Below are 16,739 nucleotides of genomic sequence, written 5' to 3'. Positions count from 1 at the left end.
TACAGAGTCCAGAAGGCTCACAAATTTGGAATGGTAGTCAAATCTTCTCTCATAAGATTGTAAGCTCTTTGAGCAGGGACCGTCTTTCTTCTATGTTTGTGCAGTGCTGCGTACGCCTTGAGGCGCTATAGAAATGCTAAATAGTAGTAGTAGTAGTATAAGGGCCAAGAGCTCCCACACTCATGACTTGGCTCCCCCAGGTAGAGAGGCTCGGACTTTGGACTCCTTTGGGAGGAAAGATTTTCAGGCCTCTGCTTATTTCTGCATTCAGACCTACCAGCTGTACTTGAAGTTCTTGACATCCAGTGTTCTTGCCTTTGCAGACACTCTCCCACTGGAGCAGGCCGCAGAGCTCTTGCCAGTTAACTAGTAAGCAGAAGGAGTGTAGAAAATATTTGACATGGGGCACTTTATATTCCTTTGTGGCCTCCCGGCTCTTCATCTTAAGAGTGGGAATGCACAGACTCTCTTGGCCACACGTTTCTGACCTAACACCTGTGGTTCATGCCCTACTACACAAGGTTTCATCATAACAGAGTAGTTCTCCACATGCACCCTAAGTTCCTAAGATAGTGTTTGAGTTCCATCGTAACCAGTCAGTCATCCTGCCAGCATTCTTACCAAAACTTCATGCCCATCCTGTTGAAAGCATGCTGTACACTTTGGACTGCAAGTGAGCCTTGGCCTTCTACCTGGAGAGGACTAAAGCCCATAGACTGTCCACCCAGATTTTTATTTCTTTTGATACAAACAGGATGGGGACAGCCTTCAGAAAACACACGTTGTCTAATTGGCTAGCAGACTCCATTTCCTTCAATTTTGCCCAGACTAGACTGACTTTGTAGAGTCCTGTCACAGCTCACAATATTAGAGGCATGGCTGCGTTGGTAGCCCACTTGAAATCAGCCTTCACTGAGGAGATTTGCAGAGCTGCAATGCGGTCTTCAGTCCACACATTCACATCTCATTACTGCGTTCAGCAGCATGCCCAGTGCTACAGCTGGTTTGGTCAGATAGTTCTACTACTACTACTAGTTCTGTAGACTTTGTTTGGTATCTAGAATTGAACTCTACCCTGCTAGGCCCATTTTTCTTTTGTCCCAGGCTGCATCCTCACAACAAGTCTGTATATAGTTTTAGGTTAGTTGATTCTGGTTGGTCTTGCTGTTGCAAGCCCCTATTGTCCTTAAATTGATATTTTTGGTGAGCCTGGTGGTTAGGGATTCGCATATGTGAGAAGTAAGGTCCTGCTCTTCCTTGGAGAAAGCAAAGCTACTCAGCTGTAGCAGGTATTCTCCGAGGACAACAGGACACATATTCTGACATCCCCACTCACCTCTCTAGGAGTTATATTGTTTTGCTTTGACATATTGCTGGTCCTGTTCACTCATGCTCGGCAGGAAGGCATGCATTCACGGTGGAATGCTTCCAAAGGCTTCTTTAAAGCTATAGAACACTGGGTAGCGTCTGCACCGGGGCTCTGCCGGATGATGTCACCCATATGTGATAATACATTTCCTGCTGTCCTTGGAGACCATCTGCTACAGGTGAACTTCAGTATTTGGTGTTCCTGAAATAGTGATGATCATTGTGCAATCATAAAACTTGTAATGCAAAGAAATTGTATTTTAGTTTTTTTGTCTGTCACTTCAAGTTGTTGTTAAAGATACCTTCTCCCAGTGTCAAGATGATTTCTGCAGGTGGCAGAAGTCACATAGGAAACTGCAGCACAGTACAGACATGTGCTTTCCAGTGTGAGCCTGCATGTCATGAATATCCCTTTATTAAAGTGACACATTTTGTGTTTGTATAAGGCAGGCAGGAACCAGACAGGAGACAAGTACTTGCATAACTTACATTTTGTCTTTTTATTTTGTACTCCTTATCCCCTTCTCACCCTGCTTTAGGATTCAATGTGGGAAGAAGTGCTGGTGGCAGATCAACACTTCGTGAGATTAACCGAGATGCCTGCCATTTTCCTGGCTTTCCAGTGCTTCAGTCTTTCCTCCCTAAGCACACCAATGTGCCTGCACTCTATTTTCTCCTCATGGCACTGTTCCTGCAGCAGCCAGTCACTGAGTTGCCAGAGAACTTGCAGGTCAGTGTGCCTGCCGTCATCAGCCGGGGTAATCGCGGTTGCCAGGTATGGATTCTGTAGTAGGATGTAAGTATAATAACACGTGGTGCTAAGGGGAACAGTGGAATTGTTACCCACTGCTACAAAAAAAAAAAAAAAAAGACAGTGTCTCTCACTCAAAAGTCAATATCGAATTGTATGCTCTGAAGATTAACTTTCAGAAATTACTCCACTGTCTGTGCTGAACGGTCTATATACCTGTATCTGTATATCTCGAGCATTATTTGTAGGCTCGGTAATAAACCAACAATGTAGTTGTCCAAGTTTGCAATTTGTGGTGGCAGTTTTCAAATAGCCGGGATAGTTGCAGTGTGGGCAGGTAGTTTTAGCACCCTTGAACTTCACACCTGCTTTTTTGTATAAGCAGCCAAGAAGCATAAGAGAGCACATGTATGTGAAAATTTTAGATGCAGACATGTTATTTTCTGTCCTCTCTCCAACCTATATATATTCCTGGGAAGGCCACCTTACAATTTGGCTAAAGGTATGTAAGACATGGAAGCTTGCACCCACTTTTAGCATGGCTGAGGAGGGCATATTTCAGGGCAATCTAGCTACATTTCATCTGTTTTTAACATGACAAGATTGAGTTGAAAGAGTCCAATCAAATTTTGGCTTTGGATTCGGCACCAAAACTGACCCAAAATCCAGATTTGGGTTTTGGCCAAAAATGCCCATGCATTTTTGGCTGAAACCGAAACTCTCTGCTCCCCACCCTCACGGGATGGCAAAATAGCTTTTACCAATCCAGACAGGAAAATTGGTATCCCCCAAATTCAGTTGATTCAAAATCTAACCTAAAATATATTTCAAATTAAGTAGGATTATTAACCCCCTCCCATGATGTGGCATTTTGCCGCTCTCAGTGGAAGCATCTGCTGTACTTCCTTTATGTTTTATTTTGAATGCTGCTTTTAGCACCTTCCTCTGTGTGGGATGGGGAGAGGCAGTAGAAGCTCCCAGCTCAGGTGTATGCAACATAACCACAGTTTGGTCATTCGCTAGTCCAGAAAACTTGTGGTTCATGAGGTCAGTACAGAAAGCCATTTAACCACGTGCCACTAAAGTGCCATGGGTCAGGAAATGCAAGCCCGCATTTATTAAGCTGTACTAAAATGTTGCTGTTACTGCATGTTAGTTGGGCCAGCCACAAAAGACCATTTTCCTACATCCTGATTTCTGTTATACGGGTCCTTGGGAAGTGGCAATATGGGCTAGAGTGGAATTGTATAAAGAAATGCAGATTACATAGTAACATAACATAGTAACAGAAAGTGATGGCAGATAGAAACCTGTATGGCTCATCCAGTCTGTCCAACAAGATAGACTCATAGCATAAGGTATGATTTTTATGTTTATTTTGTAATTGATATACTGCCTTTACATAGGTAAGATCAAAGCGTTTAATAAAATCAACAAACAATCAAAGAAGGAAAGGAGCTCCATAAAAATACAGGAAAGGAGAACATTCACAACCAAAGAGTACCGTAATCTAAAATAGAAAGTTAAAGGAAAAACTAAAAACACATAATTCTCTTCACATAGCAATTGTCAGTCAAGCTAGTCCAAGGAGGTGCCGAACACCATTCTGAAAAATTGTGCTTTCAGAAAGGATTTACATTTAGGGAAGGAAAGCTCAGATCAGAGTTTAGGGGCCAAACAGAAAAAGGCAGAGCAATGGGTAGTTTTGTAGTATGCAAACTGAGGGGAAGGAAAAACTAACCAGTGGCCATCCAGAGAGCATAGAGAATGGGTAGGATAATAACAGAGGACAGGTAAGAGGGACTACCAGAGTGAAGGACTTTGAGTTAAAGTAAGAATTTTAAACCAGGGCCTTTAGGGGAAGGGAAGCCAGTGCAGTTGGAGAAACAATGGAGTAATATTGTCAGATAGTTGAGTTAGTGTCATTCCAGCGAATACTGAATTGCAATAGTCTGAGTGAGAAATGATGAAGGCATGAACCAAAGTGTGCATAGAAGGAAAATCTAAAAGCTTGTGAATGGAACGGAGATGGTATAGCCAGAACAAAAAGCAGTTTAACCCAATGATACTACACATACATACTTGATTTGCCCTTGCCATTTTCAGGGCACAGGGCTGTAGAAGTCTACCCGACACTAGCCTTATTCTCCAACTACTGAAGCTATCGTTTAAGCCCACTCCAACTCATCCAAATCTCTCCAACCACGATCGAAATGCAGACCATAGAAGTCTGCCCGGCACTGGCCTATCTGTCCAGCCACGAATAGGGCACAAATCATAGAATCTGCCTAGCACTGGCCTTGTCGTCCAACTACTGAAGCTGTATCTGTCCAGCCATGATCAGTGCACAGACCGTAGAAGTCTGCCCAGCACTGGCTTTGCTTCCCAATTACTTGTGTTGCCATCTAATTACCACTAAGCTTGTTTGGTTCCATGCCTTCCATACAGGATTCTTTTGTGTTTATCCCACGCATTTTTTAATTTTGTTACTGTTTTCGTCTTCACCACCTCCCGTGGGAGGGCATTCCAAGCATGTATCACCCCCCTCCATGAAAAAATACTTCCTGATATTATTCCTGAGTCAGCCCCCTGCAATCTATATTCATATCCTCTAATTCTATCACCTTCCTTCCTTCTGGAAAAGGTTTGTTTGTATATTAATACCTTTCAAATATTTGAACATCTGTATCATATCACCGTTGTCTTTCTTTTCCTCCAGGGTGTGTAGCAGCTTTGGGTTGAAAATGTAGGAGTCATCCAATTTTTAATAACTAGCCTAGTTTTAGCTTCTTAGGCACAAAATTAATTTGCTGTGGCAATTGCTGTTTTTTTTAAAGCATGGAGCTGCCAAAATGAAATAGATAACAAATAGATCTTTTCTTTTTCTCAAATCACTAAATTGGGATACAGGGTTATTGTGGCATTTTTGCTGCTAGCTTCTGTATTTTTAAGTCTTTGCTGCAAGAGACACAGTAGAAGAGTTTTTTCCTTTGTCACTGTGGCTCCAAAGAAACTGCTTGGAGTGCTTTAGGGGTGTTTTGTGTCATGTTGTAAGGAGCTGTACATTAGAGAAAAATGAAACTAGTCATGCGGTCACTGTGATTGCAAAAAGGTACATTAGTAGACTGGTCGCATTTCTTACAATGTGATATTGGGAAACATGCCCCTTGCTGATAGGTAAGGGAGTGATCAGATTTGCACTGTATAAGATGTTATCAGAAGTAGAAAATTGATTAATGAGCAGAAAAGGGGGTAAGATAATTATAAAATCATTTTCATACAGAAATGGCCTGTTATAAAACCCTGAGTGGCATAAAGGTATATACGTTCACTTGATGGTGCATACTTCGCTGTTAGGCGTGTATAGGGGCAGAATTTGCTATTATGCACACAGGTTATAATTCTCCGAGGACAAGCAGGCTGCTTGTTCTCACATGTGGGTCAACATCCGTGTCGGCCCAGTAATCGGCATTTTGCAAGCAAAATATAAACAAAGTTTTGCCAGAGTCTTCTGGTAAGCGAGCATGCGCGGATGACTTCCCGCCCGTTGCGTGAGCATGCCTCAGTTCTTTTTTGTCCGCGACAAGGCAACAGGAATTTTTGTGTTCTCCTCGTTTGGCCCAGGAACAGAGTGTGACGGCTTTTTTCTTCTTATTTTAGCGTCATTTCTAAAAAAAAAAAAAAAAAAAACTATCCCCGTAGTTCTCTTTTAGTTTTTTCCCCCTTTTCTAAGTTTTATTTCTTTCTGACGTGGCCAGCTTTAGGCCGTGCGGTCGGAGGTTTTCCCCTTTTTGTTTTGTGCCCTTTTTTCTTTAACAGTCACAATCGCGTCTTTTGATTTCGCCGAAGCCGTTTTTCCTTCCATGTTATCGAAGACACCCAGTGGCTTCAAATGTTGTACTCAGTGCAGCCGGACCATCCCAGGTACCAATACCCATGCCTGGTGTATCCAGTGCCTTGGGCCCGACCATAGTCCAGCCGCTTGTAGTCTGTGTCTTTGTATGAAGAAACGGACCCAAGCATCTCAAGAAGTCCAACGAGAGAAGTTTTTTGGGGCTCGGTTCGGTCCTTCGAAATCGAAAGGAGCATCGGGAAGAGAGGTAATGGCTGCTGAGAGACCAACTCGCGCTGGGAGCAGTGAGGCATCGAGTGGGTCTCCACCTGTCTCGAGGCCTCTTGTTATGCAGACCCCCGGCACCGACCTTCGTCGGACCCGCCCCGAGGAGATGTGAGGATTCCACGTCATCGGTACCGAGGAGTCTTGACGGGCATCGAGCAAAGGCGTAGCACCATCATTGTTCTCCTTTGACACACAGTACCGGGAGCTCCGGGGCGTCAAGAGAGTCGGCACCCAAGAAGTGTCAGCGCCGATAGGATTGTTCCCCCTCAGTACAGGAGGTGCCAATGTGTCAGTCTCCTAGCAGCCTGGTACCTGCTCCCGAGCCTCCACGGATTCTGATACCACCTGTTCCATCAACCCTGCAGCCTTCTCCGATGGCAGCTCTCGACGAGCGCATCGGGGCCTTGTTTCCAGAACTTCTGGAGGGATTGCTGTGCCAGTCAGCTTCGGTGTCAGGGGTGCTTGCGCCTTCTGTACTGTCTGCTACAGCGGTGTCTGGCCCTTCACCTGCGGTGAGGTCCCCGACTGCGGTGCTGCCTGGGCATCGGCCACTCGACATCGCCATAGAGGACATCGTTCTTTGGCATTGAGGCAGGTTCAGTGTCAAAGCACCTTAACACAGGCTTTATCCGATACTCATGGGAGTCAGAGGAAGATCCCAGGTACTTTTCTTCTGATGAGTCTTTTGGGATTCCCTCTGATCCTTCCCCTCCGCCAGAAAGGAGACTATTTCCACCGGAGAGTCTGTCCTTTTCCTATTTTGTCGTGGAAATAGCTACGGCTGTTCCCTTCCTTGTGGAGGTTGAGGATGAGCCCAGGGCTGAGATGCTCGAGGTCCTGGATTCTTCTCCACCTAAATAGGCTGTGACAGTTCCTCTGCATAAGGTACTGAAGGAAGTCCTTATGCAAAACTGGTTGGCCCCTCTGTCTGGCCCTGTGATCCCGAAGCAAGGTGAATCCCAGTATCAGATCCACGGTGAACCTGGATTGATGAGGTCCCAGTTACTCCACAATTCCATGGTGGTGGACTCCACCCTCAAGAGAGCCAGGAGTACTAGAAACTTTGCTTCGGCACCCCAGTCAGAGAAGCTAGAACTCTTGATTCTTCTTGAGAGGAAGACATATCAGGCTGCTGTGCTCGCCGCCAAAATTCAGTCTTACCAGCTCTTCACGAGCGTACACTTGTGGGACTTGATATGGCAACTGCCGAGCTTGGTTGATGCACTCCCTACGGAGTTGACTGAGCTTTTTGCCAGGTGGTCAGGCAGCAGAAGGCATGTCGAAAGTTCCTGGCCAACGGTACGTTTGACACTTTTGATGTAACATCCAGGATTGCTGCTCATTGTATAGTGATGCGCAGACTCTCATGGCTGCGTGTCTCTGACCTGGATCATTCGGTCCAGCAGCAAATGGCGGATGTTCCTTGCTGGGAGGACAACATTTTTGGTGAAAAAGTAGAGGATCTTGTTGATCAGATGAAGAAGCATAATGATGCTATGGATTCTCTCTCCCACCGGGCGCCTTCTGCTACTGCCTCCTTATCTAGGAGGTATTGTGGGGGGAAGAGGAGTGCTCCCTATTCCTATCCTAGGCGTAGGTACACTCCTGCTTCTCGGCAGCCTGCCCAGGCTCAGCCCCAGCGCACTCGTTCTCGTCAACAGCGTGCATCTGAGTCCCATACTGCTCCCCAGAAAAAGCAAGGGACGAGCTTTTGACTGGCTCCAGTTAAGCATAGCCTCTATAAAAGTGTCTGTACCGGACGACTTACTGATTGGAGGGAGGTTGATATTTTTTCACCAAAGGTGGCCTCTTATAACCTTCGACCGGTGGGTTCTTAAAATAGTTCAGTTAGGATACACCGTCAATCTGAAATCCAAACCTCCAAATTGCCCACTGGGAGCTCATTCTTACAGCTCCCAACATAAGCAGGTACTTGCAGAGGAACTCTCCGCCCTTCTAAAGGCCAGTGCGGTCGAACCCATTCCACCAGGGAAAAAGGGCTGGGATTCTATTCCAGGTACTTCCTTGTGCAAAAGAAAACAGGGAGGATATGTCCCATCCTAGACCTAAGGGCCCTGAACAAATTTCTAGTCCGAGAAAAGTTCAGGATGGTTTCCCTGGGCACCCTTCTTCCCATGATTCAAGAAAATGATTAGCTATGCTCTCTGGACTTAAAGGATGCTCATACACACATCTCGATACTCCCAGCTCACAGGAAGTACGTTCGATTTCGGCTGGGAACGCAACACTTTCAGTACTATGTACTACCCTTTGGTCTGGCGTCTGTACCCAGAGTGTTCACAAAGTGCCTAGTGGTTGTCGCAGCGTCGCTACGCAGACTGGGAGTGCATGTGTTCCCATATCTCGACGATTAGCTGATGAAGAGCACCTCGGAGGCAGGCGCTCTAGAGTCCATGCGAATGACTATTCAGGTGTTAGAACTACTGGGGTTCGTAATCAATTACTCCAAGTCCCATCTCACCCCAGTTCAAAAGTTGGAATTCATTGGGGCTCTGTTGAACACAAAGACAGCTCGAGCTTATCTTCCCGAGACAAGAGCAGACAACCTCCTGTCCCTGGTGTCCATAGTTCGAGCGTCTCAACCGATCACGGCTCGGCAGATGTTGAGACTTCTGGGCCACATGGCCTACACAGTTCATGTGACTCCCATGGCATGCCTACACATGAGATCAGCTCAATGGACCCTAGCTTCCCAGTGGTATCAAGCTGCGGGGAGTCTAGAGGATGTGATCCAACTGTCCACCGACTTCCAGAATTCTCTGCAGTGGTGGACGATTTGATCCAATTTGACCTTGGAACGTCCATTCCAAATTTCTCAGCCATGAAAAGTGCTGACGACGGATGCATCTCTCCTGGGGTAGGGAGCTCATGTAGATGGGCTTCACACTCAAGGAGCCTGGTCCTTTCAGGGAAAAGGTCTTCAGATCAATCTCCTGGAATTGCAAGCGATCTGGAGCGCTCTAAAGGCTTTCAGAGACCGGCTGTCCAACCAAATCATATTGATTCAGACAGACAATCAGGTTGCCATGTATTACACCAACAAGCAGGGGGGCACCGGATCTCGCCCTCTGTGTCAGGAAGCCGTCCAGATGTGGCTTTGGGCACGCCATCATGGCATGTTTCGCAAAGCCACTTATCTGGCAGGCATAAACAACAGTCTGGCCGACAGGCTGAGCAGGATAATGCAACCCCACGAGTGGTCTCTGGACATGGATGTCGCCCGCAAGATCTTCCGAGTGTGGGGCACCCCCTCAGTGGATGTTTTTGCCACTCAGATCAATCACAAGGTCCCTCAGTTCTGTTCCAGGCTTCAGGCCCACGACAGACTAGTGTCAGATGCCTTTCTCCTGCATTGGGTAACAGGCATCCTGTATGCGTATCCTCCCATACCTCTAGTAGGGAAAACTTTGCTGAAACTCAAGCAAGACTGTGGAACCATGATTCTGATTGCTCCCTTCTGGCCGCGTCAGATTTGGTTCCCTCTTCTTCTGGAGTTGTCCTCTGAGGAACCGTGGAAATTGTTTTCCAACCCTCATCACCCAGAGGTCGCTTCTGCATCCCAACCTCCAGTCTCTGGCTCTCACAGCCTGGATATTGAGAGCTTAGAATTTGCCTCCTTGGGTCTTTCAGAGGGTGTCTCTCGAGTCTTGCTTGCTTCCAGGAAAGATTCCACGAAGAGGTGTTGCTCTTTCAAATGGAGGAGGTTTGCCATCTGGTGTGACAGTAAGGCTGTAGATCCTCTTTCTTGTCCTACATAGACCCTGCTTGAATACCTTCTACACTTGACAGAGTCTGGTCTCAAGACTAACTCCATAAGGGTTCACCTCAGTGCAATTAGTGCTTATCATCGGCGTGAAGAGGTTAAGCCTATCTCTGGACAGCCTTTAGTTTTTCGCTTCATGAGAGGTTTGCTTTTGTCAAAGCCCCCTGTCTAACCTCCACCAGTGACATGGGACCTCAGTGTCGTTCTCACCCAGCTGATGAAAGCTCCTTTTGAGCCACTGAATTCCTGCCATCTGAAGTACTTTGACCTGGAAGGTTGTTTTTTTGGTGACTGTTACTTCAGCTCGTAGGGTCAGTGAGCTTCAGGCCCTGGTAGTGCATGCACCTTATATCAAGTTCCATCACAACAGAGTAGTCCTCCACACGCACCCTAAGTTCCTGCTGAAGGTGGTGTCGGAGTTCTATCTGAACCAGTCAATTGTCTTGCCAACATTCTTTCCCCGCCATGGCGAAAGCAGTTTGCATACCTTGGACTGCAAGAGAGCATTGGCCTTTTTCGTGGAGCGGACAAAGCCTTCAAACAGTCCGCCCAGTTGTTTGTTTCTTTCAATCCCAACAGGAGGGGAGTCACCATCGTAAAATGCACAATCTCCAATTGGCTAGCAGATTGTATTTCCTTCACTTATGCCCAAGCTGGGCTGACTCTAGAGGGCCATATCACGGCTCAAAATGTTAGAGCCATGGCTGTGTCAGTGGCTCTCTTAAAATCAGCCTCCATTGAAGAGATTTGCAAGGCTGCAACATGGTCATCAGTCCACACATTCACATCTCACTACTGCCTTCAACAGGATACCCAACGCGACAGTCGGTTTGGGCAGTCAGTGCTGCAGAATCTGTTCGGGGTTTAGAATCCAACTCCACCCCCCTAGACCCATTTTTGTTTTTTTCCGGACTGCACTCCCAGTTAGTGGTTTATGGTTTCAGGTCAATCTGTGTTATGTCCTCACCGTTGCGAGGCCCAATTGACCAATGTTTATTGTTTTGAGTGAGCCTGGTTGCTAGGGATTACCCCACATGTGAGAACAAGCAGCCTGCTTGTCCTCGGAGAAAGCGAAGATACTTACATGTAGCAGGTATTCTCCAAGGACAGCAGGCTGATTGTTCTCACAAACCCGCCCACCTCCCCTTTGGAGTTGTTGTTGTTTATTTGTTTTTATGATTTTTTATTAAACTGAGAAGGCACACTCACGCATCAAGCTGGAAGTCCATGCATGCACAGTGCACGCTGCTCGGACGCCAGAAGACTCTGGCAAAACTTTTGTTTATATTTTGCTTGCAAAATGCAAATTCCTGGGCCGACGCGGACGTCAACCCACATGTGAGAACAATCAACCTGCTGTCTTCGGAGAATACCTGCTACAGGTAAGTATCTTCGCTATATGCTAATTTCTGCACATACAGTGGTGGAAATAAGTATTTGATCCCTTGCTGATTTTGTAAGTTTGCCCACTGACAAAGACATGAGCAGCCCATAATTGAAGGGTAGGTTATTAGTAACAGTGAGAGATAGCACATCACAAATTAAATCCGGAAAATCACATTGTGGAAAGTATATGAATTTATTTGCATTCTGCAGAGGGAAATAAGTATTTAATCCCTCTGGCAACAAGACCTAATACTTGGTGGCAAAACCCTTGTTGGCAAGCACAGCGGTCAGACGTCTTCTGTAGTTGATGATGAGGTTTGCACACATGTCAGGAGGAATTTTGGTCCACTCCTCTTTGCAGATCATCTCTAAATCATTAAGAGTTCTGGGCTGTCGCTTGGCAACTCGCAGCTTCAGCTCCCTCCATAAGTTTTCAATGGGATTAAGGTCTGGTGACTGGCTAGGCCACTCCATGACCCTAATGTGCTTCTTCCTGAGCCACTCCTTTGTTGCCTTGGCTGTATGTTTTGGGTCATTGTCGTGCTGGAAGACCCAGCCACGACCCATTTTTAAGGCCCTGGCGGAGGGAAGGAGGTTGTCACTCAGAATTGTACGGTACATGGCCCCATCCATTCTCCCATTGATGCGGTGAAGTAGTCCTGTGCCCTTAGCAGAGAAACACCCCCAAAACATAACATTTCCATCTCCATGCTTGACAGTGGGGACGGTGTTCTTTGGGTCATAGGCAGCATTTCTCTTCCTCCAAACACGGCGAGTTGAGTTCATGCCAAAGAGCTCAATTTTTGTCTCATCTGACCACAGCACCTTCTCCCAATCACTCTCGGCATCATCCAGGTGTTCACTGGCAAACTTCAGACGGGCCGTCACATGTGCCTTCCGGAGCAGGGGGACCTTGCGGGCACTGCAGGATTGCAATCCGTTATGTCGTAATGTGTTACCAATGGTTTTCGTGGTGACAGTGGTCCCAGCTGCCTTGAGATCATTGACAAGTTCCCCCCTTGTAGTTGTAGGCTGATTTCTAACCTTCCTCATGATCAAGGATACCCCACGAGGTGAGATTTTGCGTGGAGCCCCAGATCTTTGTCGATTGACAGTCATTTTGTACTTCTTCCATTTTCTTACTATGGCACCAACAGTTGTCTCCTTCTCGCCCAGCGTCTTACTGATGGTTTTGTAGCCCATTCCAGCCTTGTGCAGGTGTATGATCTTGTCCCTGACATCCTTAGACAGCTCCTTGCTCTTGGCCATTTTGTAGAGGTTAGAGTCTGACTGATTCACTGAGTCTGTGGACAGGTGTCTTTCATACAGGTGACCATTGCCGACAGCTGTCTGTCATGCAGGTAACGAGTTGATTTGGAGCATCTACCTGGTCTGTAGGGGCCAGATCTCTTACTGGTTGGTGGGGGATCAAATACTTATTTCCCTCTGCAGAATGCAAATAAATTCATATACTTTCCACAATGTGATTTTCCGGATTTAATTTGTGATGTGCTATCTCTCACTGTTACCAATAACCTACCCTTCAATTATGGGCTGCTCATGTCTTTGTCAGTGGGCAAACTTACAAAATCAGCAAGGGATCAAATACTTATTTCCACCACTGTACTTAAATCTAGGTGTATATATTTACATTTGTAAGTATCCAGTGCAGTCTTGATTTCTGTTGCTTATGCTAGTATTTAATAGACATACAAGCGTCTACATATCTCTATAAAATGGTACCTAAATAGGCATCTGCTTGCCCTCTTAAACTGTGCACTCCCTTACAAAATTACTCTCAAAATATCTAAGAAAAGAAATTAAATGTTATGTATTTATGTATTGTGTTGTAGTTTGATTTGGACTCCATCTGGACCTTCATCTTTGGCGTTCCAGCCTCCAGTGGCACAGTGGTGTCATCCATTCACAGTGTTTGCACAGAAGCTGCTTTTTTATTGCTGGGCATGCTCAGGAGTATGCTGAATTCAGTAAGTATAGCATCGTCTGGGGGGCAGATCCATGCATTCAGACCCTCGTGACAAAGAAAGTAATTGGCTAAAATGAGCTGGCTGTTAAAAAGGATGCCACCAGGGTCCCTGAATTTCCTTCATTTGTGCACAGCTTTAGTACAGCAGTAAATGTATGCAAATTAAAGCAACAAGATTGGGCCACCTTGTGAATTGCATTCCTGCTGAGCTTCTGTAGCTTTTGCTTTCTATTATTTTGTTTGTTGCTTCTGTCTTACATTACTTAGCTGCTGCATCAAGACTTATAAATAAAGGGGCCACCCCTCAGTGATGGTACTTTGAGGGAGACCCAGCTTGCACTTCTGAACATTATTTCTCTATTGTTAGACTGGGGATTCTGTGAGTGCATGCACTCTGAACTCCCAACATTGTATGTTGGAGAAAGATGGGGGTAAACCCTATAATTGCACAGCAGTAACACCTAGGACTAGATTTAGTAAATGGCACCCAAATTTGGGTGCCGAAAAAAATCCACATGGAGTTCTATTCTATAAACAATGCTATGAGTTCTGCACCATTTATAGAATAGCACTTACAGCCGATTATTGCACAGAACTTTGGGCGCAAGGGTTTAAACCAACTGAACCTAATGTAAATCCTGGCTCATAAGTTAGACACAGATCCCCCGAATTCTATAATACTGTGTGCATCTTATGAATGTTCCTGACCCGCCTGTGCCCCTCCGATGGCCACACCCCTTTTGAGTTGCATGCTATAAAATTTGCACACATCTTCATACAATAGCGCCTAGCAAGGTGCGTGCAAAACCTAATTGGAGCCAATTAACTGCAATAATTCTTAGTACCTAGTTATTGCTAGTTAATAGCTTGTTAATTAAGTTGTTTACGCAACTTAGACACACAATATCGAGCACCATATATAGAATATGGGGGCTTTTAACCAAGGAGTATGTGTACTGGGCCTTTGGCCAAAGATTTCTGCTATTACAGCTAGATTATACTAGGAAGTCCTATAAATAAATTGTGAATGAAAGCTTATGGTTCCAAAAACCAGCTCCAAGAGTAACCCAAAAGAGATGTCAATTTTTTTTTAAACTACGTCCCAGGGTCCTACAGTTGGGTGGTCTATTTTGGCTAAACTTCCCATGTATATATGTATTGAAAGTTAATTCAGTTAAATATATTTTTTATCATCCAACTCATTTGAGTTCTTTCCTAGATTCAAAGGTTGCTATTACCCCTATTCAACAACTAGCAACATTATCTACATCTACTCCGTAATTATCGTTGATTTGGCACCTTATGTTTCTCTTCAAATTTCTTAGTCTAAATTAGTCAAATATATATTTCATGGAATACTACCTTGTTCTTTCTCACTGTTGTGGACTTGAAATGGAAGAAAAGAAATAACATATGTATAATTGTTTTACTTTGAAACTGTATTGCTTATTTCTCTCCATTTTTTCATATCAAGAGTTTTCTTCATATATTGTTAATACTTATAAAAATAAAATTTAAAAAAAAACCCAGCTCCAGTTCTGACTGAGCTGGAAGCCCAAAGGAAAAGGAAGAAATTGCTGTGCCAACCCCCCCCCCCCCCCACAAAGATTGTAAACATATGTTTGGCCCTAAATACACTTTTATTTATTTATTTTTATTGTTATCCTTTTCAGGCAATTCAACATATTCAAACAGTTCAAAAGAAATTACAACACAATGTTTGGTCTGCCTGAAATTTTTTAACATTTTCGAACTCAACCCCTCCCCCCTTCCCCCCCTTCCTAACCTCTAAACCTACCCCCCCCCCCCCCCCCCCAAAAAAAAAAAAACAACTTCAAGAGTTCAATATCTTGCTTCTTGCCACTGAAGTGAGAGTGTCCCAAAATGGAGACCAGGTGCGGCAAAACTGATCGCCTCTCTTGGAGGCCAAATCTCTTATACCTTTCTTTTCTATGGCACAAGCTTGAATCATTGCGGACCTCCAATGTGTTATACTCGGGTGGTCTGCTACCAGCCACAGTTGCAATATGACACGCTTTGCCATTAATATTGCCCTTTTCAAGAATGCTGTAAATCCTGCTGGAGCAGGCCGCTGCATTTCAAAGAGATCAAACAGTTGTTTAGGGGTTGGTCTCCATGTATGATTCCAGATTTGGGAGACATGTCTGCTCAGTTCAGTCCAAAAGACATTAATTGATGCACAGGTCCAATACATGTGCCCCAAATGGGCCGTGATACTATTACATTTTGGGCAATCGTCCAAGTCTCGAAGCGTGGCTTTATATGCTCTGTGCAGGGTTACATGTAACCGAAGCAGAAATTTATATTGTAGTTCCCACCAGGCAGCATTGTCTGCAAGAATAGAAATAGATTTAAGGCATTTGTCAAGTTGCTCAGGTTGGAGATTAATCTTCAATTCCTCATTCCAGGCTTGCGCCACCCGGTGACAATCAATTTGTTGCAAAGAGTCCCTCAAACTACGATGAAAATAGCTCAAGGGCACTCGCGATTGTGCCTCAAGACCTAATATTTCATCAAAGTTTTCCCAGGAAACATTGGTTAATGATTCTGCCGGTAAAGAATTTACATAGTGCTGTAATTGCGTATATGCTAACCAGTCATTCACACTCAAACCATACTCTTCAATTCCTCAAATGTTTTTAATGTCCCTTGCTCAGTTACCACATGAAATACGTACCTAATTCCCACTGTAGCCCACCTCTGGAAGGGGGACCAAAGAACCACCCGCCGGGAAAGCCAAATTACCCCCTAGGGGCAGTAAAGCAGAAATCCTTGTATCTAACCGGTGGATCTTACCCATCCATCTCCATGTGGCTCTCAATGGTGAAAGAATCGGTCAATAAGGGCCCAACCCCGGTAATTCTCCGGAGGGCGCATGGAGCCAATAAGAAAAATGCATTTTTCCCCAAAATTGCCACTTCTGCCCTTGTGCAAGGAAAAAATTGGTAGAGCGGAACCAGTCGGACAGATGTCTCATACTACTAGCCAGAGAAAACAATTTTAGATCTAGGAGTCCCAATCCCCCCTTTGTGCGTGGTAACAGTACTTTGAAAAAAGGCAAACGGGCCCTCTTTCCCTGCCATAAAAAATGAGTCAATTTTTTCCGCAGCCAGTGTTCATCCCGGGGCCTCAAATGAAATGGGAACATTTGAAATACGTAAGTCCACTTAGGGAAAAGGACCATATTATAAAGCGCTATTCGTCCCAATAAAGTGATAGGGAGTGCCTGCCACCTCTGCAGAGACTCTACCGCTCGCTGCTTTATCGGCCCCATATTGAGTTCATAAAGCTCCACTAAATCTGCGGGAATATGTACCCCCAA

The 16,739-nt window shown here is 45.2% G+C and overlaps 1 protein-coding gene across 5 annotated transcripts in view; it reads left to right on the top strand.

Annotated features, from left to right (window-relative positions):
• WDFY3 (WD repeat and FYVE domain containing 3) overlaps positions 1–16,739 on the top strand; it is a 655,707-nt gene that overhangs the window by 390,076 nt on the left and 248,892 nt on the right. For 4 of the 5 annotated variants that reach the window (XM_030190598.1, XM_030190593.1, XM_030190594.1 and 1 more), the window contains 2 exons: positions 1,908–2,143; positions 13,263–13,397. In XM_030190598.1, the coding sequence (XP_030046458.1) occupies positions 1,908–2,143; positions 13,263–13,397 (371 nt within the window). The remainder of the gene's footprint in view (positions 1–1,907; positions 2,144–13,262; positions 13,398–16,739) is intronic. The other variant, XM_030190597.1, reaches the window with a different exon arrangement.

This window comes from Microcaecilia unicolor, chromosome 2, assembly GCF_901765095.1.
Source record: "Microcaecilia unicolor chromosome 2, aMicUni1.1, whole genome shotgun sequence".
Taxonomy (NCBI): domain Eukaryota; kingdom Metazoa; phylum Chordata; class Amphibia; order Gymnophiona; family Siphonopidae; genus Microcaecilia; species Microcaecilia unicolor.
This window is presented reverse-complemented; position numbering and strand designations above follow the sequence as displayed.